The 24,378-nt window shown below is 39.3% G+C and overlaps 1 protein-coding gene across 13 annotated transcripts in view; it reads right to left on the reverse strand.

Annotated features, from left to right (window-relative positions):
* Positions 1-24,378, reverse strand: part of MAPK10 (mitogen-activated protein kinase 10) — a 623,107-nt gene that overhangs the window by 138,361 nt on the left and 460,368 nt on the right. For all 13 annotated transcript variants that reach the window (XM_070791731.1, XM_070791729.1, XM_070791732.1 and 10 more), the window contains one exon: positions 22,588-22,757. In XM_070791731.1, coding sequence (XP_070647832.1) covers positions 22,588-22,757 — 170 coding nt within the window. The remainder of the gene's footprint in view (positions 1-22,587; positions 22,758-24,378) is intronic.

Genomic DNA, 24,378 nt, shown 5'->3' on the forward strand with positions numbered 1-24,378 from the left:
GACTTAATTTTCAGCTAGCAAGACTTCTAATCACTGAATCCATTTTGTTTATAAAGAGGAAATTGAGGCCTAAGGAAGACAACCGACTTACCCAAAGATACATGGTTTATTTGCAACATCAGTTCTACAAGATTCTGTCTTATGTTCTAAAGATTCAGCTGTACTAAAACATACAAGTCAAGCTCAGAATGGCTAATGACCAAGACTGAGTTAAGGAACATGAAACCACCTTATAAAAAAGATACTGTTTACAAAAAATGATGCTAGTACCCAACTCCTTGCAACCCCAGGGACTGTAGACCACCAGGCTTCTCTGTCCATGAAATTTTCCAGGCAAGAATACTGCAGTGGGTTACCTCCTACTCCAGGGGATGACCGAGGGATTGAACCTGTGTCTCTTGTGTCTCCTGCATTGACAGGCGGATTCTTTACCACTAGCGCCACCTAGGAAGCCTTGCTGGTATCTTACAAGAAGTTAAGCCCACAGTGAACATGAGATACCTGACCACTGAACAAGATGCTCAGAGGTACAGCACACACCACAGGTGTTGTGACACAAGATAATCAGTCCCTAAATGTGAGGAAACTGTCACAAGGTCCATCTCCTCATTGGGAGTAAGGGGCAGGGAGAATCCTGTGTTCAACATAAACAAAACAAAGCTCTATAGAATTTACTGATATAGATTAGACTTTTTAAAATCTACTTTGAACAATCTAATAGGGCAATGCTAAAGAAAAGCATCTTTTACTATAATATTAATGTAATAAAAACAGATAAGCACAATTCACATTTAGTAAGACAAAAAGAAGTATCAAGATCGGGCCAGAATAGAACACGTGTACACCCATGGCGGATGCATGTTGATGTATGGCAAAACCAATACAATATTGTAAAGTAAAAAAAAATAATAAAAAAATAAAGTAACATTAAAAAAAAGAAAATAATCATCAATCCAGATCAAAGAGTTCTTTTATGTATCTGTGGTGTGGGTGTGCACGTTTGTGAGTTTGAGTGTGTGTGTGTGTGTGTATGTGTGTGTGTGTGTCAGTTTGGGCCTAGGAAGGGACAGAACCAGAATTTGTTGAGCATCTGTGTCACATACTGCATGTTGCATTTTACTTATATTATACATTTTAATCTTTACATACCCTCACATAATCCTGTGATGTAGGTATTACTATCTCATTTTGCAAAAAAGGAAAGAAGCTCTGGAGCTTCAGGTCATATTGCTAAGAAGTGGCAGCAGCTAGGCTGAAATCTATGTACGCTGAATATTAAAATCTATAACCATTCAATTGATGTTATATTAATTACATACTAAGGTACTTATCTTTTTTTATTTTTTTCACAGTGTGGACTTGGTCATTCTCATTTAGTTATATACAACCATCAGACCACCCCATAACAAACTAATAATTCTGTTGTATCTACATATCTTCACTGAGAAGAATGCCTAGTAGTTAGAGGAAGGTCAAAACCAGGGACTCAGTATTCTTTGGAAAACTCTGTCAGACAAGGCTTATTTCTCTTTAAACATGCTCTTTGTAAGTAGTGACTCCTGGTGGTTCAGACTGTAAAGAGTCCGGCTGTAATACAGGAGTCACAGGTTTATCTCTAGGTCAGGAAGATCCCCTGGAGAAGGAAATCGCAACCCACTCCAGTATTCTTGCCTGGAGAAATCCATGGACAGAGAAGTCTGGCAGGCTACAGTCCATGGGGCTGGACACGACTGAGTGACTAACACTTTCACTTTCCTCCACATTAACCTGTAAGATGCATATTTAAGTAAAATGGCTGTAGAATTCCTGATTGCAGCAAAGTTTAACAGTGTAAAACCTACTTCCAGCACTAGAAAATGCATGACTCAGTAGCCATTAGATGTAAATTTGTGTAAAATCCTCCACACGTGGGAATGTAGGTATGTTTGACGCACTTCTAAGATATCAGCCTTGTAAGAATCTCATCCACTTATGAGGATTAACTGAATAATCCTCTGAGGGCAAATGAGATGACTTTGAATTAGTTTTCCATGCTGCATAATAATTACCCCAAACTTAATGGTTTAAAATAACCAAAATTTATCATCTCAGGGGTTTCATGGGTCAGGATTCCAGGCATGCATAGCCTAGCTGGACCCTTTGCTCAGGATCTCACAAAGCTGAAATCAAGGTGTCGGACAGCTGAAGGAACTTTCTAGATCTCAAGGTTCTCTTCTGAGCTCACATAGTTTTTGGAAGAAATCACTCTTCTGTGGCTGGAAGACAGAGGTCCTTACTTTCTTGCTAGCTGTCAGCCAGAGGCTCCTATCAGCTTCTAGATGCCACCTCCAAGTCAGAGGCTTATTACCCACTTACTACATAATGGCTCACTCCTTCGAAGCCAGCAGGAAAACATCTCAGTCTCCTAAGAGTGTCTTACAACCTAATCAAGGAAGCGATGATCCTATCTATCACCATTGTCATACTTAAGTGACTGGACATAAGACACAGGTTCCATCTGCTCCCAAGAGGAGAAGGTTATACAAGGGTTTGACTCATTGGGGGTTACATCAGTGTGTATCCACCACGGACTTGCTATGACTGAATGTTTGGTATCACCCAAGTCCATGCATTGAAACCCTACCCCCTAATTGTGATCATGTTAAGAAGTGAGATTTTGGGGAGGTAAGGACAATTCAATGAAACCATGAGGGATGACCTCATAAATGGGATTAGTGTCCTTCCAAGAGTCCGGAGGGACCTTGCTTCCTCTTTCATCAGGTGATAACACTGAGGAGAGAGCCATCTGTGAACTAGGAAACAGGGTCTCATAAGACACTGAACCCTCACCAATGCAGACAACCTGACTTTGGACTTCCAGCCTCCAGAACTGTGGGAAATAAATGCCTGTAAGCCAGCCAGTTTACGGTATTTTGTAATAGCAGCCTGAGATGACCAAGACAGACCTCAAATCAGAAAGCTGTAGCAGTGAATTTAGTCATCCAGATCTTCTTGCTCATCAACAAGTTTTCACTCCATTCTTAATCAGTTGCAGTTTCTGACACAGAACAAGGACAAAGGGAAGCTAGCCAGCTGGGATTTAATTGTCCCATGGGAAAAAACAAAACTCAATTATGAAAGGGTTGCAAGCAAGCTATCAAGAAAATAACACAAACTTCGTCCTTCTGATGACCCAGATAATATAGCTAGATTATTTTTTGTTTTAGGACTCCTAATTAGGTCAATATTTTGAAGCATCAATAGGCAGACCCAAATATAAATATAAACTGCCCAGATTTGGCAGATCAGTTGCTTCCAAAGACTCTCTTACCAATCCTGCCCTTTGAAGCCCAAGGATAGGTCAAGTCTGAAATATACTGCTGGAAGTGTTGTTTCTCTATCTGTTTCAGTTATCAAAAATGTTAAAGATTCCAACCAAAAAAATCAATTAATATAATAAATGACATATTTGCTATTGTTAGTTACTTCATTGAATATCATTGTTTTTTCAAATTCAGCTGTAGGATTTTTCTTTTCCTGGGAGAGAAAAAAGAAAAATATGGCTAGTTCCTTTAGTTTTTAGAGGAAGTTCATTTTCTTTCTCATAATTTTTTGCCATAGTTAAGGATGGAATTTCAGGAATTAACTATCTACTATGCACCAAAAGATTGTGCTGGGCACTTTTTATGCTCCTCTACTGACACTGAAAGCAAGGATCAGAGATTGTAAGTACTCTACATGCAGTCACTCAGCTAATATATATGGGGATGATGTTGTGCCAGTTCAGGCAGATTTTAAACCCAGATTCCTTTGGTGTTTACTTTTTATCTAAAAACTGTCATTCAAACAGAAGGGAACTTCAGGTGGGTGATCAAAGGAACTCAAATCATGAAGCTAAAGAAATATATGAACTTGGAGGGAATAATTTTTTCAAGCACAGACCTTGAAAATTAAAAAGTAAATAGAGACTTCCCAAGAAAAATGTGTTTTTATTTCAAAGAAAGTGAAAATCAGAACCATCCTTTTACATTCCAAAGGACTGTTAAATAGAGACCTTTCCTTTCTCTTCCTGGAGAAGATTCTTCATATTTCAGACATTAGATCTCTCACTCTCTTTCTCCTGCCCTCCCCACTTCCCACACTCTGTCTTAGAAGGAGGAGGTTGCAGCTGTGTTGCATTTCCTATACAAACTCTAAGATTCATAATTTCTTCTTGTTTTCAAAAACCCATCTGCTTATACAGGATAATATTTGGCTTTTATAGCTTAACCCTGAAAGGGGACATTGGTAACCGATGCAGTTGTTGCTATAAGTAACAATATTCTGCATCAGATCTAGAAACTTCTTGTTTGCTTTCAGGACAAAATAAATTAATATAGATATTAAAAACTTGGAATGAGCTGTAAAAGAAGCAGAGATCTATGAACATCGTTAGACAAGTCATCTGCTATGGACATGGTAGCAGAGTCTGTTTCCATTCCCTGCCTATTATCATCCTATTTACCAAAAGAAAAGCTATTAATCATAAAGCATTTCAACTAATAAGCTTCATCCTCCTCAAAGAGCAAAGAAACAGTTGTTCGGTCGCTAAGTTGTGTCCTACTCTTTGCGACTCCATGGACTGCAGGACGCTAGGCTTCCCTGCCCTTCACTATCTCCCCTGGAGTTTGCTCAGATTCATGTCCATTGAGTCAGTGCAATTTTATAAGCACTGCTCTGTGACTAACGCTATTCTCTTTTGTCCCACTTTTTCTTTCAATTGCCTTTTCATATGTAGCTGCATGGTCAAAAGACTTCTTTGTCAATTCAGATCTCTACCTCTATTTGAGAGTAAAGCAACATTAGTGAAGAAATGTTACACAATATATCGAAGACGCTTCTCTATAAATGAAAGAAAAAAGCGTTTTTCTCAATTTTGCTCTTTCATGAAGAATTATTATCTGTTTAAAGCTAATCCCGTAAGCATCGTCTTGTTTCCTCAGAAATTGTTCTCTAACAGATATGTTTTCACTTGCTGGTATCTTCGGGCTCTCTGCCTCTCTCTGTTCTCTGCGTGTCTCTCAGCCACCTCTTTGTGCCCCCACATCTCTCCATCTTCACTCTTCCTTTTGTGCATCTGTCGCTGGTTTCTCTCTCACTATTTCTGTTTCTACATCTGTCTCTATCTTCTCTTACTTCTCTAGACTTGTCTCTCTGCTACCCACCTTCCTCGCCACACACTCAATCTCCAGCATCCAGCATTTCCCGTCAGATGGGGTACACAGATTTTCCTGTTTTTAAAAATATACTCTTCCCTTGATCTGTGTAAAGCAAGCATTGAACACTCAAGATTGCTCCTTTGCAAGCAAATTTTAGGGGAAAGGAATCCACATAAGAATTGAGAAGGTACAGCTGAAAAACTCAAAGATAAACCTTTAATAAGAGAGTGCCAAAATGAAGTCGCAAGTGCTAAACCAAAGAGGAAGAGACCCACGAGAACTTGCCGTCTTTGTCATTTGGTTACTAGGAACTTAGTAAAAGCAGTTCCCACAGAGCAGTGTACACAGCAGTGGATTCCAGTGAGCTGGGGGGTGAACAGGAGATGAAGAAGAGAAAACAGCAATAAATACTTTTTAAGTGTCTACTCTAAGCCAGGACTGTGCTAGGCCTTAGAAATACAATTGGGATCAAGTTTGACAGTCTCTGCCTGTAAGAGCTTCTATAGTCAAGTGGGAAATGAAACACTACAAAGAAACAACATAAATACGGCATGATGATGATTTGATAAAAGAAGCATGGAGTGGTGTGGAAGCGTATCAGAGAGGCACTGACATTGGATTCAGGTGGGTGGTAGACATTTAGGGTGGGAGGCAGGGGGCATGATGAGAAATGTTCCTTTTTCTGTCTTTAGATGAAATTATCTGCAGATACAGTTTATGGAGCTATGGCAGCCATCTTGTGACCATGAGGGACAACTCTGAGACTGAAAACCTACATGCTGTGGATGGTAAAGGGAAAAGGCAGAAAACACCTAGGCTGGGTGCTTGATGACATTTTTTGGGACTCTGAATTAATCAATCTGGGAAATGATATACCCAGCAATAATATACCTTATTGTTTAAGCTATATTTATATTTTTTAGAAATAATAATAAAAATAAATAAAATAGGGCAAAGACTCCAAATCCTAGTCCCCCTCCTCTTCTTGGGCACGTGGCTAGATGATATTTTCAGCCTCCTAAACAGCCTTGTAACTGAGCTCTGGTCACTGGACTGTAAACAGAGGAAAGCACACCCCTTCTGGGCCTGTGCAATAAGAGTAACTCCATGCTTTATCCCCTGCTGTTGTCTGGAGACCTTAGATGCCACAAGATGAATATGACAGAGCCTTCATCAGCCTGGCTCCTCTGATCACTGAATAGATGACTCACCCTTTTAACTACAGTTAATAATTCAGTTCAGTTCAGTCGCTCAGTCATGTCCAACTCTTTGCAACCCCATGAATCGCAGCACGCCAGGCCGCCCTGTCCATCACCAACTCCCGGAGTTCACTCAAACTCATGTCCATCGAGTCGGTGATGCCATCCAGCCATCTCATCCTCTGCTGTCCCCTTCTCCTCCTGCCCCCCATCCCTCCCAGCATCAGAGTCTTTTCCAATGAGTCAACTCTTCGCATGAGGTAGCTAAAGTATTGGAGTTTCAGCTTTAGCATCATCTTTCCAAAGAACACCCAGGACTGATCTCCTTTAGAATGGACTGGTTGGATCTCCTTGCAGTCCAAGGGACAAGTTGCTAAGAGAGTAGATCTCATAAGTTCTCATCACAAGAAAAAAATGTTTGTAACAATGAATGGTGACAGATATTAACTAGACTTATTGTGATGATCATTGCTAAATATACACAAATATAGAATCACTATGCTATATATCTGAAACTAATGGCAATTATACCTCAATAAAAATGTATATTTGAAGTAGATGATTAAATATACATTATATCAATAAAAAAAGAAACAAGGTGTAGCCAGAACAATATAAATGTGGAAAACATTAGGGATTGAACTGTGAAAGGAAATGAAAAGCCAAGGTTGGACGAACATTTAAAGCATACAAATATTTGAAAAGTAGAGAAAAATTACTCATAAAAGAGATAGATAATTATTCGTTAGAGAAGCAGGAAGGGACCAGGAAACAGTTGGCTTCAACCCAGTTTAACATCACAACCACTCACCCACCAGCCAATAATATTCATGACACTTGTCCTAGAGTCATTCCATTGTTTCCAAATTTCTCCCATTTTGACCCACCTTCATATCGGTTTTTGGCATTTGACTCCATTCCCCCTTTAGAATCTCCCTCTCCATAGGATTTAGAATTAGTACCTGCCTTTTTGCTCATTTTGCTCTGGCTCCTGATTCCAATCTGCCTTCGGGAACTTTGGATTGATTTTTCTTTTACTATCTTTCTGCTGCTGCTGCTGCTAAGTTGCGTCCGACTCTGTGCGACCCCATAGATGGCAGCCCACCAGGCTCCCCTGTCCCTGGGATTCTCCAGGCAAGAACACTGGAGTGGGTTGCCATTTCCTTCTCCAATGCGTGAAAGTGAAAAGTGAAAGTGAAGTCGCTCAGTCGTGTCCGACTCTTCACGACCCCATGGACTGCAGCCTACCAGGCTCCTCTGTCCGTGGGATTTTCCAGGCAAGAGTACTGGAGTGGGTTGCCATTGCCTTCTCCATCTTTCTGAGCATTACGCTATCAAATACAGTTCTCCATCCAGCCAGTCCCTTAGCAACTGGCCATGACCCAGACCAGCCAACACTAATGAAAACCAACATGTACTGGCTACTTACTAAAGTCAAACACTATGTTAACTAATTTAATTTGTTTTAACAACAACCCTATACATGCATATTTCTACTATCCCCATCTTCAGATGAAGTAACTGAGGTCACACATGGGTAAGACTGAGCCTAGATCCCAATCAGGCGGTCCGACTCCAGAATCTGCTGTCTTAACCATCATGCAGCACTTCACGTGCTACTCAGTTCATCCGATTCCAAAGGGCAGATTTTGAAAATTCCCAGCTTGACAATCAAAGTAAGACAACATTCAAGAAGAATTAAATGAATACTTACTATTTCCAAACATTAAAAAGAAGTAAAGAAACGAGGGCTGAAAAAGAAGTTGGTGGCTTATTAACCATTTAGGAGTCGATGGTAGCCTCTATAGCATCCTACTCCATCCAAGGGGGTGATGGTACTAGCAATGGGGCTGTCTGTGGCATGAGAATTTAAACAGTATGTGAGGCCCTAAATGTAGACTATTTTATCCAGAAGTTTGATGATGAAGAAAAGAGAGTCAAGAGGCAGAAATCAGGCATATTCTAAATAATGTTTTTTACACGAGAATTAAGTGGGAGGTCTTCAAGGGTCTGGGCAGAAGAAGCTACTGGAGAAGAGAGAGTTGAAGCAAGACAGGGAACTACTGGCAGACCCCAGAGGCAAGGAATGAAATTAAGAACACTGGTGGGCGCCCACCTCCAGAGTTCCTCACGGAGGAACTAATTGGGAGAGAAGACTGCAGACAGAGTTAGGAGGTGGAAGGGGAAATTGAGAGCTCACAGGCCTGACTGAGGCCATCTGTTCTCTCCAGGAAGAAGGAGGCAAGCCTTCCACCAAGAATAGCGTGGGTGAAGTGGAACCAGGAGCTTGCAATAACGGTCATAAAAGGATTGTAAGGGCCACCATGGGAAATGGGATAGGGGGCTGATGAGACATGTAAGTAAAAGGATTGCTAAGCAGCATCAAGGGCCCAGCTGAGGATGAAGCTCATAAACTTATAATGGAGGAAATCAGCGTGATTATGTGTTTTCTCCAGCTGGGCTCAGGCTTTGGCAGGAGGAAACAGCTCGTGGGGCTGCCCAGGATGAGGGTTTGGAAAACAGAGAGCTGCAGGAGACAGAGAGGGAAGAAAACAGACAGCCTCCTATACAGTCTTTGAAGTTATTTTCATGGCTCCAGACTTAATAGGAAAAATGTTAATCTAGCAGGAGGATGACAGAGAACAGGGAAACCTTGAAAGACTGACATCTGTAAGGACATACAGAGAGAGAAAGAAGGTACGAGAAGGAACAGCATCAGTGTGTGACAACAATTTGACTTTTAATTTCTCTCTGCTCCCTATTCCTCTCCATTTTCTTATATTTCCCCACCAGGGAATTATTTAACCTCCGAAATTTACTAGATTTCCACTGCATACTAGTTACTCTTCAACTTCTGTTTTTGCTAAGTAAATTGAGCCTCTCTCATTTGTTGCTGTTCAGTCACTGAGTCATGTCCAACGCTTTGCAACCCCATGCACTGCAGCACCCCAGGCTTCCTTGTCCTTCACTATCTCCCAGAGTTTGTTCAACCTCATGTCCACTGAGTCAATGATGCCATCCAACCATCTGATCCTCTGTCGCCTCCTTCTCCTCTTGCCCTCAATCTTTCCCTCTTTTCCCTCTTGCCCTCAGTCTTTCCAAGTTTCTCTCATGGATCCAAAGTTCATTCATTCATTAGCAGCTCAGATGTGGTGTGTGAATTAGGAGCAGGCAACTCCTTGGGGTACAGGGGACCTCCCCCACAGGGCACACTGCTGGGAGGCTGAAGGGCAGCCTGGGTTTCAGCCCCTACACTTCCCTCATCTATATGCGCTTGTGCAGGGCATCCTTCCCCGGCTATATTTTCCAGTCCCAAGTGAGCCCAGTGAAAAAATGTTTAAAATATATTCAGCATTGTAGCTCTCTGGATTGGGAGTACAATCTTGATTTTATGCATAGATGTATGAAAATCTTCTGTGGAAACATTTTGAATGATGAACATAGACAAAGAAGAGCACAGCTAAGAGGTCTCTAAAGTCCGTGTCTTTAAACGAAAGAAGCCCCATGTCATATGAAGTGGCTAAATTCCCTCTCTGATGGTGACTAACGACCCCATCGTATCGAGAAGCTTAAAATTCAATGGTTCAGTGCTGGATTCAAACACTGGATTCAAACACTCAGTGCTGGATGTTGGACACGCAAAGTGCAAGTCGCTTGACAAGGTCAAGTATTTCAAATACATTTAACGAGCCCAGGAATAGAGAGCGGGACGAGGGAATGACAGGGCTGTCTCTCAAACTTCTAAAAGATATCTTCCTTTGTCCTCAGCTTCCACATTCAAATCCGTGATTAGCAAGACAGCTCAAACTCTATAAACAGAATAGGATGCTGGAATGGGCCAGAAGCATGACTCTGCAGAAGACAGAGGGCCAAGTACCTTCCCTCGGAGCTTTATAAAAAGCTCCTTGAAGCCTTAGTATTTTTAGTTACCAAATTTATTACACCTACCTGCTCTCCATTTTTTTTAAGTCATATTAATCTACAGATAGAATGGAAAGATCTCTAAGACCAGTGGCTCAGCATAATCAATGAAGTCGGAGGAATAGCAATTGCCATCTGTTATTTGTTGTTGTTCAGTCTCTAAATTGTGTCCGACTCCTTGCAACCCATGGACTGCAGCCCACCAGGCTCCTCTGGCCATGAGCTGTTTCAGGCAAGAATATGGGAGTGGATTGTCTTTCCTTCCCCGGCTGATTCTCCTGACCCAGGGATCAAACCTGTGTCTCCTGGTAGCAGGCAAATTCTTCACCATTGGGCCACCTGGGAAGCCCATCTATATTAAGCATAATTTAATCTAACCAAAGACACTGTCTCCTTTCTGTGAAGAATGATGTTTTTTTCCGAACATGCAGGATAGTACAAGATTAATCTTTTAGGGATTCCCTGGTGGCTCACACAGTAAAGAGTCTGCGTGCAATGCAGGAGACTGGGGTTTGATCCCTGGGTTGGGAAGATCCGCTGGAGAAGGGAATGGCAACCCATTCCAATATTCTTACCTGGAAAATCCTTGCTGGAGGAGCCTGGCAGGCAATAGTCCATGGGGTCACAAAAAGTCTGACATGACTGAGCCCCTTCACGTTTTCACTTACATTTAGGTTATAGTTTATATATGTATATAACCATGAATGCCCTCTAATCCAAACAATCAGAATGTATCTAGCAAAAAAGTACATGAAGCATAAACTAATTTTAGCTTTGCAATGAAAATACCTATTGATAACCTAGAAGACACATCCTAAAAGAAATAAGAATTCGTGTCACTTAAACTCTTAATATTTGGAATTGAAGTAGAAACTGGAAAAAAATATAGTTCATTTGTTTATTATTAATAGTTCTCCTGATAGGACATTAACATTTATATCAATAACTGATTTACAGAGAAGACTCAGTCATGCATAAGTGAATAAATATCTATGGAATTTAAATGACTACTTATCCCTTCTGCCAACAAAAATATTTCTCAGCTATAAACTTTCACTGTCCATTTTAACAACAGGGATATAAATTAATTGCAAGTTTATTAAAGAAAGACAGGATTCAGAATAAATGTCCATAATACATTGCAAAATTAAACATAGTTTTAAGATTATATACAAGCTATGTCATCATTTATTGCACTGGCAATTATATAAGTATGGACATATGTACTTTATGGTTAACACACAGAAATATGGAACTTGTATAATGTTTTCCCTAAAAGCATGCTGCTACGAAACTCCTCTACCCATGGTTTCTCAAAGTCCACCTTTTCTCAGTGAAGGGAAAAAAGGTAATGTGTATGTCTCAATCACTAGTCGAATAATAGAGCAAGTAAATATTTGGGGCTTATGCTAGGCAACAAGGCCAAGAAAAACAGTGAAATATAGAAAGAGAATACAGTGTCTAATTCTGTCCTACTACACCATCACAACCTCAACTGTCTTACCAATACAAAAGGCAATATCTGAAGCTCAATGCTCCTTATACCAAGAAGGTTGTGATTTAAAAAAAAAACAAAACACTACACACAGGAGACTATATTCAGTATCCTGTAATAAACTATAATGGAAAATTTTAATTAAAAAATAAAAAAGAAGTTTGCAATTAAGGGTCTAAGTTGTAAAAATAATGGAAAATAACAGGGACACAAAAGTGTGCTGATATTCCAGATGTGTATCAGAAGGCAATCATGTCCCCTAGTCAGAGGCTAAATGGAAATGTGTGAGTAATGCTGCATTGTTTAGTATAATGGCTCATTAGGAACTCTAAGAAGAAAAATGCACTACAGGATCAAAAGTGATGTTACCAGAAGCAAAATAAAACCATCATCTGGGACCCACTGATCAGGCCTCTTTTGTGTTATTCAGGAAGTCTGATCACCCTCTGGATGGTCTCACTTCATACCATCAACCTAATTACCATAAAACATTTCTATCCAAATTCCGTGCTTCAAGATGGTTGGCAGACTCTGTGTCACCATGGTGCAACTTTAAAAACTAATATTTAAAATTTGTGTAAATATTGTAAATATCCTTGGTTAACTGAAACTCAGATTGAAAGACAGGAATGAAAAGGTTCAGAGGCTTTTCTTGACTCCATTATGGAGCATTACAGAAGTCATTTTTTGCATCCCATATTCTCAACTACAATATGCAAACAATACGCACAGTCTAAGCAACTGTCGCAATCAGCCATCTTGGTTTACATGTGTTGACCTTCTGCAATTTTCCATTGATCAAAGAGTAACATTGTCTACCTTCCTTGAAATCTACTAAAATTCATGACAACATCAGATTTATAAAGCAATCTCATATATCTAATTTGTTTTATGCTATTTGAGTCCTCTGAGATACCAATGTCTCCATTCACAGTTGAGTACAGATGAGTTCTGAAAGACTGAATGATAAATACTATCACTGATAAAGCACAATGGGAAATTCAATTATTCTGAAGTATAAGTGTATTGATAATTATAATGACTGAGCATGATAATATGAGGTATCTTAAAATATGTGTAGGGCTTCCTGGGTGGCTCAGCAGTAAACAGTCCACCTGCAATGCAGGAGATGCAGGAAATGAGGGTTTGATCCCTGGGTCGGGAAGATCCCCTGGAGGAGAAAATAGCAACCCACTCCAATATCCTTGCCTGGAAAATTCCATGGACAAAGAAGCCTAGTTGGCTACAGTCCCTGGGGTTGCAAAGAGGTGGAGTCAGACATGGCTGAGCACACACACACACAAACAACAAAAAAAAATCTTTAATTGAATCAATAGTATTTAAATGTGCAAATATTTTACAGAATTCAGATAATTTACTTAACTTCCATCCCAATCTCAATCAGCAATAAACATATATTGAATATCTTTCCATCATACAACCAAACACTGCCAAGGTTGCAACTCCTTTGTTTTGGTGTATATCTACAGATATTTCTTAACCTTTGCCAGTCATTTTGTAAATGTGTGCCATTATTTCAAGGGTGATTAAATCAGAGTCTAGATAAAAGAGCTCCAATTCATCATCAAGATGAGAAAAGCTGCTAAAAGCATCAGTGAGTCAATAACATCTTTTTTTTTTTAATAAAAATGAACATTAAAAGGGGGAGACTTTCCATAACTCGGTTTTTAAAGCACATAGAAGCTACTATAATTTGAAGAAAATTCCAAGGATTTTGATGCTCTAATAATGTGATTTGATGATTATCAGTAATTATTTTGAGCATTTGAACAAATTCAGAAATTCTTGGGGGCTGGTTCGTGGTTGTCTTGGTTTTTGATGAGAGCTCTGGCCTACCCACAGTAATCCTACTTGCGAGGAGTTTCCCAGGTAGCTCCTGTGAATGCAGGAGGCACAGATTCAATCCCTGGGTTGGGAAGACTTCCTGGAGGAGGAAATGGCAACCCACTCCAGTATTCTTGCATGGAGAATTCCATGGACAGAGGAGCCTGGTGGGCTACAGTCCATCCAGTCACAAAGAGTTAGACATGCTGAGCACTGAGGGTACAACTCATTATTATTATTATTATAAGTACTATGTGGAAATGATGCTTTTGAATTGTGGTGTTGGAGAAGACTCTTGAGAGTCCCTTAGACTGCAAGGAGATCCAACCAGTCCATTCTGAAGGAGATCAGCCCTGGGATTTCTTTGGAAGGAATGATGCTAAAGCTGAAACTCCAGTTCTTTGGCCACCACACGTGAAGAGTTGACTCATTGGAAAAGACTCTGATGCTGGGAGGGATTGGGGGCAAGAGGAGAAGGGGACGACAGAGGATGAGATGGCTGGATGGCATCACTGACTCGATGGACGTGAGTCTGAGGGAACTCCGGGAGTTTGGTGATGGACAGGGAGGCCTGGCGTGCTGCGATTCATGGGGTCGCAAAGAGTCGGACACGACTGAGCAACTGATCTGATCTGATCTGATGTGGAAATGGGAAGGCAAAGATTCAAACTGTGTTCCACAATTTAAAAAAGCCATGAAGAAAACCAACAAATTATGTTCCACAATTAAAAAAACAAATCATGAAGAAAACTCCTTTTCTTTTTATCCCTACTAAAGCACAGGGGAGATCTTCAATCAACTTAGGTTGTATGCCTTATTATATCATCACCCTTAAGGAGATTCTACTTTGAGGCATATGATAACCATCTTCCCTAAAAATTAGATGGATACTAAGTCTCATCTATCTTTTCCATCACTTTTTTTTCTTTTTGAATTAATTTTTATTGGAGTATACTTACTTCACAATGCTGTGTTAATTTCTACAGTATAGCAAAATGCATCAGCCAACATATACACAGAACTTCTACTTTTTGGATTTCCTTCCCACTCAGATCTCCATGTTGCATTAAGTAGAGCTTCCTGTGCTATAGTATGGTCTCATCACTTTAAATCCTATTTGAGGGTAAACAAGGTTCCAACACATATGTATCTGTATACGGCTACCAAAATAATACAACTACAGTTTCAGATGCTGAGCCAAGAATGGGCCCACGAGATAAAATGCTGTAACTGACTTAGTTTTCCGCATCACAGTGTTTCTTACAGAATGTTTTCTATCCCTGTCCTCCTTCCATGTAGATCACATCCATATTAAACAGATTTTTAAAAGCCACAAGTACAGGAACTCTAAACACTTTTTCAGTCTCCATTCAGTTCAGTCACTCAGTCGTGTCCGACTCTTTGCCATCCCGTGGACAGCAGCATGCCAGGCTTCCCTGTACTTCACCATCTCCTGGATCCGTAACCTGACCAGGATGATAGGACATTGCTAGGCAGGCTCACTGTACTCACCAGTATCCACTTATCAAAGGAAGGTAACAAAATAAGAATACATGAACACATGATGTTCTGCTGAACATGTTTGACAACTTAAATCTTAGATTGTTTATCTGCATCGGAGCTTACTGCTATAGACCACTGATTGAAGGACAATCACCAGAAATGATTTTTTACATTTTTGTAAATTATGTAAATTACATTAACATATATGTATGCAATATGTTATAAATTATGTATTTGTTATATATTCATTTCGTATATACACATATGGATATGTATCTAATTTAGAATTGATTAACCCACTGCATTATTACCAGGGCATCTTAGGACTACAATTACTTCTATTTCTATGTTCTCCTGTTCTAATTGGACTTTCAGGAAAGTTTAGTTAATACACAGTGTATAATAAATATTTAATTTTCTAAGTATACATTTTTATAATAAGCCACTGTAAGTCTATACTTTTTCAGCATTCAGCGTACATCTTTGACACAAATATCCTGTAAAAGATCATCTTACAAAATTGCATTGGGACTGCTTACAAGTTGATTACAGGTAGATAATAAAGAGGGGCTTCCCAGGTGGCACTAGCAGTAAAGAGCCCGCCTGCCAATGCAGGAGGTGTGGGTTCAGTCCGAGTTGGGAAGATACCCTGGAGAAGGGAATGGCAACCTACTCCAGTAGTCTTGCCTGAAGAATTCCATGGACAGAGGAGCCTGGTGGGTTACAGTCCGTGGGGTCACAGAGAGTCAGATACAACTGAAGTGACTTAGCACACATGCACAGATGATAAAGAAAACAACCTCAAGAAGGAAAGAAAATGTCATTTAAAATACTTCCTGTCACTTAAAACTGTGCAATCCATTCTTTTCGATTAAGGGGCAGATCAAACTTGGCAAGTCTTCTCTGCTGAACTTTACTGACCTGAATTTTGCCACCATTTCACTGTCACTTTAAATCATCTTTGCAGAAAGAACAGAAAATAGACATGTTTTCCGGGTTTGACAAGCAACAGCAGAACTGAAGTAAGAGAAGATAATGGACTCCCTGCTGTTGATTTCTTCCTACATTCAGTTTTTGTTCTGGAGCTGGTAGTAGACACAATGCTAATGAGATCCTCTTCTGATGATTGAAAAGATGTTCTGAAATGATTTGTTCATCTGGCTCCTGACTATTGTTGTTAAAAATACATTTTATACATCACTTTATGATTCCCCACCTAGGAAGCCACAGAGGACTTCTTTGTTCCCATGGAGAAGGAAAGTCATCAGTTTCTTTTTGTTTCAATGCGTAATATATTTTCCTCAGTGGTAGAAAGAAATTTTTAATTTATTCTAAAGATTTTATGTTAGATTTTATTTAATGATTCTAAATAATGACATATTTGGTCTATTATCTATGGTGAATGAAAAATAGCATGGTAATGGTGAATTCCTTTTGAAAATACTTTAGTATTGCCTATTTATTTTCCTGATAGTAAGTAAGCAATGAAGCCATTCAAAGAGAGGAAACAACATAAAAAAACCAATAAAAAGTTTAAGGTAACAGGAACAGGAGAAAGGAGAATCCATTTTAAACAAGTTAGGAGAATGGAGATTCTGTGACTTAAGTACTAATATACGAACAGTTCACTTGAAAAGCAAAATCCTTCTTATACATATACACAGAATTTTATAGTGATGTATGCCAAAATAAAAAAAAAATTGATGATGAATTTCCCATTTGGAGGAGGAGGAATTGGTTCCTCCATGTCTTATTCCTGTTCTAAATAAAATAAAATAAATCATCTGCTTCACATTGTCTGCCCTCCACCTCCTTCTGGGGACCCCAGACACCCCCAGTTTCCAATTTCTCCCAGTTACTCTACTCAGGATCATGCATGTGTGTGTGCTAAGTCTCTTCAGTCATATCTGACTCTTTGCAACCCTACGTGGGACATTCAAAATATGCAAATCTGAGATTTCATGAACAGAGGAAAGGTGTGGATTTTGCAATCATGTTGGGAATAAATGTGTTTTTGGTGTAGAGAAGTGGATGAACTCACCATTGACAAAAGGTAACAGGAAAAAAAATTAAATATAAGAAAGGTAGATAGGACAAATCTACAAAAGTAGATCTTCCAGAAAAACAGCACATCACAAACCCAAATTATAGTAAGTAAACAGAGATAGCTCAAAGTTAGGTTGAGGAAGAGGGACAAGGAAGAGACAACTGTATACACAGACAGAAGGGAATGTGCTGGAATTGTGTCTGTGCATGCGGTAGAATGGCACTGGAAGAGGATGGAGAGGAATACATTATCCCATTTCTGCCCCTTCATGTTTGTCTTTGCTACTTTTATTTTCCTCTAATCTCAGGAAATTCCAAGGCTAATATTTTGGAATTCAGGTGTCCTTTTATCGACAAGTTTGCTGATAAAGCTATCATTAATTTTACTGATTTTACTGGAGTAAAAATTGTACTCAAGGACATTTTATTTACTGAAATTTGTTTCAATTACTATACTTAAGATCTTGTATGATTTCATTTCCGTACAAGAAGAAACAGAGGCCCAATGTATCCTATAAAAGGCTTCCCGGGTTGTTCAGGTGATAAAGGATCTGCCTGCAATGTAGGAGACCCAGGTTCAATCCCTGAGTAGGGAAGATCTTCTGGAGAAGGGTATGGGTACCCACTCCAGTAGTCTTGCCTGGAGAATTCCATGGACAGAGGAGCCTGGTAGACTACAGTCCATGGGGTTGCAAAGACTTGGACATGACTGAATGAGTAACACTAGCAACTAGCTAATGCCCTATAGAAAATACTACAAAACTATTAGTTCTAGTAGATTTTCAAATGTTTCTGGGGCAATCTGTTAACTTCTTGAGCAAAATGGTGCTTTGGGTCTATTTTTTAATCTTTAAAAATCTATTAACTTCCTCTTAATACTACTCCTGATTTTTGTGGTAGTTTTATTTGAAAGAAAATGAAATGATTCCAATGAAGATTGGAGCATCCAAACTGCGGGTCTTGGGAAAATTTTCTCATGTTCTACAACTTTCCATTTTAAAAAGGTATCCATGAATCATTCTACTTTCTCCATCTGCTATTTCTCCTCCTTCACAGGAATTTTTGTTTCTATTTTATTTTCTATTTTACTTTGAAAATTCTTCATGGATGCAGTGACCTCTTAAATGGGGTTCCTACTCTCCAAGTGGTATCCAAACCACAGAGTAGAATGCAGAAGAAAACATAAACATGTAATCTAGAAAATAAATTAAACCTTGTGCTGCTACGTTGCTTTAATCGTGTCCAACTCTCTGCAATCCTATTAACTCACCAGGATGCTCTGTCCATGGGATTGTCCAGGCAAGAACATTGCAGTGGGTTGCCACGCCCCCCTCCAGAGGATCTTCCTGACCCAGGGATCAAACCCACATCCCCTGTGGTTCCTGCATTCCAAGCAGATTCTTTACTGCTGAACCACAGGGAAGCCCAAATTAAGCCTTACTAATAATTAATAAACTGTGGAAAATTCTGAAAGAGATGGGAATACCAGAGCACCTGACCTGCCTTTTGAGAAACCTATATGCAGGTCAGGAAGCAACAGTTAGAACTGGACATGGAACAACAGAATGGTTCCAAATAGGAAAAGGAGTTCGTCAAGGCTGTATATTGTCACCCTGCTTATTTAACTTATATGCAGAGTACATCATGAGAAACGCTGGGCTGGAAGAAGCACAAGCTGGAATCAAGATTGCCGGGAGGAATATCAATAACCTCAGATATGCAGATGACACCACCCTTATGGCAGAAAGTGAAGAAGAACTAAAGTGCCTCTTCATGAAAGTGAAAGAGGAAAGTGAAAAAGTTGGCTTAAAGCTCAACATTCAAAAAACTAAGATCATGGCATCCAGTCCCATCACTTCATGGCAAATAGATGGGGAAACAGTGGAACCAGTGGCTGACTTTATTTGGGGGGGCTCCAAAATCACTGCAGATGGTGACTGCAGCCATGAAATTAAAAGACACTTACTCCTTGGAAGGAAAGTTATGACCAACATAGACAGCATATTCAAAAGCAGAGACATTACTTTGTCAACAAAGGTCCATCTAGTCAAAGCTATGGTTTTTCCAGTACTCATGTATGGATGTGAGAGCTGAACTATAAAAAAAGCTGAGCACTGAAGAACTGATGCTTTTGAACTGTGGTGTTGGAGAAGACTCTTGAGAGTCCCCTGGACTGCAAGGAGATCCAACCAGTCCATCCTAAAGGAGATCAGTCCTGGGTGTTCACTGGAAGGACTGATGTTGAAGCTGAGGCTGCAATATTTTGGCCACCTGATGCAAAGAGCTGACTCATTTGAAAAGACCCCAATGTTGGGAAAAATTGAAGGCAGGAGGAAAAGGGGACGACAGAGGATGAGATGGTTAGATGGCATCACTGACTCAACGGACATGAGTTTGGGTAAACTCTGGGAATTGGTGATGGACAGGGAGGCCTGGAGTGCTGCGGTTCATGGGGTCGCAAAGAGTCGGACACGACTAAGCGACTGATAATTAATATTGGTCTCTCCCAAGCACATTTTATCTTCCTTACTTTGGTCATATATAATCTAGGGTAAAAGATGCAACTTGGAAGGAAAAAAGGAATTTCACAGTTTGGGGACAGTTGACAAAGGCACTCTGAACTCCTTTGAAAATAATATAGTTTGGTGTGTCTGCTTTTTAAGAGATTTATAGCAATCATCTTAATAGTAGAATATTATAATGTATGTATTAGTGTTAATGCCACAACAAATCACCACAAACTTAGCTGCTCAAACATAAATTTATTATCTTATAGTTCTTCAGGTCAGAGGTCCTATATGAGTCCCTCAGGGATAAAGTCAAGACGTCAGCAGGCTGAGTTCCTTTCTGGAGGTACTGTGGAACAACCTGTTTCCTTGCTCATTTGCGTATTGCTGGCAAATTTCAGGTCCTCATGGTTGTATGACTGTGATCTCCATTGTCTTGCTAATTGGCAACCGAGGGCTATTCCCAGCTTCTAGAAGCTGCCCTACTCTTTGTCTCCTGACACGTTGCCTCTGTCTTCAAAACCAGCAACAACAAGGCAAGCCCCTCTCATGTTTTGAATCCCTATTCCCTTCTCTCTCCTTGCATCTCTCTTATCCATTCTTCTGTCTTCCATTTCCATTTTTAAGAATTCATGTGATTACATTGGTCCCACCTTGATATTCTAGGATAATCAATCCCCCCATTTTAACACCCCTTTCATCTTAAAGTTATATGGCAAAAGTTCCTTTTGCCAAATAAAATAACATACCAAGAATTCTAGGGATTATTTGAAGGACCATTATTCTGTCTACCACACTTTGAAATTGTTTTGTGTAACACAGAAGTTCACCTGCAACTTTGTGTGTGTGTGTGTGTGTGTGTGTGTCTGTGTGTGTGCTCAGTCACTCAGTTGTGTCCAGCTCTTTGTAACCTCATGGACAATAGCCTGCCAGGCTCCTCTGCCCATGGGACTTTCCAGGCAAGAATACTGAGCTGTTTGCTTTCCCAGGGAGTCTTCCTGATTCAGGGATGGAACCCACATCTCTTATACCTCCTGCATTGGCGGGTAATTCTTTACCACTGTGCCACCTGTGACATTTTGTGTTACAAAGATATTGACCTGCAACCTTGCACCATAATAAATAAACATTAAAAATAAAAATTTACCTAGCTTTTAAAATATCTACACAATGAAGTTTTGGCCCATTATTTTAAAATGTTAAAATATTCCATCTTCAAATTGCAAAAACAGCTTCTGATTGACACTGGCAAAGACTGAAATTCCCTGGGTGAATTTCAATAAAAACCTTGGTATATTTGATAAACGGAGAAGGCAATGGCACCCTACTCCAGTACTCTTGCCTGGAAAATCCCACATGCTGTGGAGCAGCTAAGCCTGTGTGCCACAACTATTGAGCCTACGCTCTAGAGCACGTGCTCCACAACAAGACGAGCCACACAGTGAGAAGCCCGCACACCACTACTACAGAGCGGCCCCTACTCGCTGCAATGAGGGGGGAGCCTCTGTAGCAACAAAGACCCAGCACAGCCAAGAGGGATGGTATGGGGAGGGAGGAGGGAGGAGGGTTCAGGATGGGGAAAAAAAAAAAAAAAACATGTATTAAATGAATAAATGACACTTTTATGAACAAAAATTTAAAAAAAAAAGAAAAAAAAATAAGTAAAATTATTTTTAAAAAAACGTTTAAAATAATGTTTATTTCATCTTCATCTCATTCATCTCTTAAAAGGGATATTTGTATTTTTAAACAGATATCTCTACTATAGCTTTAATTTATACAACAAATAAATATATTGTTATAAGTAAATATCCCTTATAAATAAATATCAATATACATGTATATTTATAATGCGTGTCCTAAATTTTTACTTATAGTTGTGAGCCACAAAATTGAAAATTACACTAAGAAGTTCACACTAAATATATTTGGTTGCTAAATTACAAGTTAAAACTACAAAATAAATGCTTACCAATCTGGTATCATCACTTTTGCAAGAGTTTTATAACCAGTAAGTTAGATCCTGATTTGTCAGCATTTCAATTTGCCACTCAAAATGTCACAAAAAGAATGGTTACCAAGGAGCCCAAATCTTTCCATTTTGGAAATACTCAACAAACATTTTTTTAATACCTCTTTTCTAATAGGCAACTGAATTGGGAGAGAGAGAGGGTGGGAAGATTTGGCAGAATGGCATTGAAACATGTAAAATATCATGTATGAAACGAGATGCCAGTCCAGGTTCAATGCACGATACTGGATGCTTGGGGCTAGTGCACTGGGACGACCCAGAGGGATGGTATGGGGAGGGAGGAGGGAGGAGGGTTCAGGATGGGGAGCACATGTATACCTGTGATGGATTCATTTTGATATTTGGCAAAACTAATACAGGTTATGTAAAGTTTAAAAATAAAATAAAATAAAAATTTTTTTAAAAAATGAATTTTAAACATTAAGCTTTAAAAGTCACTGAAACATTTGAGATCTCATTTATACTTCTTCAGAGTATAGAATTCTACTTCTACAGAGTAGAGAATTTTATTTTCTGGTCATCTGAACACATATTTCCTCATTTCTTGCTGTGAAAACATCCAAATAAGATTTTTGAAATGCTTTAGCAAAACCTCTGGTTTTCTTGGTTCCTCTATGGCTGTTGTGTAATGGATTTTTTTTTTTTTTTTGACTAGGAAAAAGCTAGTCACAAGCAAAGATGTACATATTGTTAACCAATGGGTCGATAAACTTCTAATAATGTTCATAAATTTATTTTTCCTTGGTAGAATGGATATTTCCCATCTCAAGTCATACTGTTTATTTGTATATGTGTGTTTGTGGCTAGTCAACATATACAGCTGTTTCCCTCTAAAAATAGAAGTTAAATCCATCCTACTTACCAGACTATTCCCTGAGCCCCAGAGCCAATAGGCTTTAGATTCTGGTAGCGTTTGAGAACCGTGAACGTTGAGTCTCCCACTTCCACGCTATAGAACTGGTTGTCAACTTTGCTTTTGCTCATGTTGTAATGTTTGGCGATATATGACACATCCACTTGTTTATCGAATCCCTGTGGAAAAGAACAACAAAAACATGAGACAAGTGGACAGCCAGAATGGCAATGAGCCGCAGAGAAGCCTGTTCTTTCGATGATTACTAATACTGTGTCATCTATAACAAAATTCTATAAACCTGCATTTCACACAGGAAAAAATATCGATTAGCCCACACATGATAATCTGGAGTAAAAGAGCTTAGAAATGTGCAAAGAAAAATTTGTTTTCGATGTTAAAACTATTTATGATAAAATATTCTTAGATCTGCCTCATCTTTTCTGAAATGTTTCACTGAAACCATATATTTATGCAGCAAACACCTACCAAACATATACCGGCCCCAGAGACCATGTTAGATATTAATACGTCAAGGATGATCCCTGATCATCTGTTGTAACAGCCATATGAAGAAGAATAAAAGAATGTATTCAGGTCTTCCCTAGTGGTCCAGTGGCTAAGACTCTGTGCTCTCAGTGCAGGGGGCCCAGGTTCAATCCCTGGTCCGGGAACTGCTCTCAGATGCCGCAACAAAGAGTTGGCATGCCACAAGTAAAGATCTCACCTGTCACAACTCAGACCTGGCACAGCCAAATAAATAAACTAAATTTTTAGAAAAAGAGCAATGAGGGCTAATTTGCCTTAAAAAAAAGGTTGTATCTACATCCTTTTCTCAGAAACAAATGAGATACAAAATAATGCATACTTTTAATTTGGAAAGTTTGAATTAAATAGTGTTGACTTCTTTTGCTCTCAGTAATACCAAAAGTGCTACTATCCTGCATTGAAAGATTTTAGTCACTAACACTGTTCTAAAATGCCACATGACAGCTTTTTTATTTCAAGCTTAGATTTTAAGTATCTCAATTGCTATACCTTTCATTTATCACTAAGAGAAATTCTATTCATTATATTTAGCAATTGAAGAAATTGCTATTTTGAATCATGATTTATGAATATATATAATGTAAATATCCATTATCCATGATCATTGTTTATGCATAAATGATCTTTCTATTGCTTTCTATGACATTAAGTAGTTTGGATTCTGTAGTGAGAAGGGACGTTACAGAATATTATCCAGCCTCTTCCTTGTGGCACACATTGGCGGATGCCTATCCAAAAAGTCATTCATTTCCTTCTTGCTTATGTTGTTCAGGTTTTGAGCACACACATGCTCCATGGATTCCTTCCAAGTTCCAGCACTTGACAACTGAACAGTCTAAACCAGTGGTTCTCTTTAGAGGTGGTGCCAACCCTTAGCAGGGATTTGGGAGACCTGTGGGCATGTTTTGGTGTCCACAATAACAGGAGATGTGGCTTATCAGCCAGTGCTAGTGGTCTACGAGTGGGACATTCTCCACTCATAGTGAATGGGACATTCCCGCACAGTGAATAATTTTCTATGTACCTTACAATTTTTGAGCATACCAAAGTTTTAACTAGTAAAAAATAAAACAAAACTGGCTTTAATATTGAGCTCAGAATCTAAATTAAAGGTCTTTGTATGGTTTTAACATACACTGACCTCAGAAAATCTAATTCTCACATAATATGAAAGAAAAATTAAACCTTCTCAGGCTCTGAAATTCTAGCTGATGATAAAACCATTTCCTAGACATTTAAAAAATATTTTTA

This window comes from Bos indicus, chromosome 6 (genome assembly GCF_029378745.1).
Source record: "Bos indicus isolate NIAB-ARS_2022 breed Sahiwal x Tharparkar chromosome 6, NIAB-ARS_B.indTharparkar_mat_pri_1.0, whole genome shotgun sequence".
Taxonomy (NCBI): Eukaryota; Metazoa; Chordata; class Mammalia; order Artiodactyla; family Bovidae; genus Bos; species Bos indicus.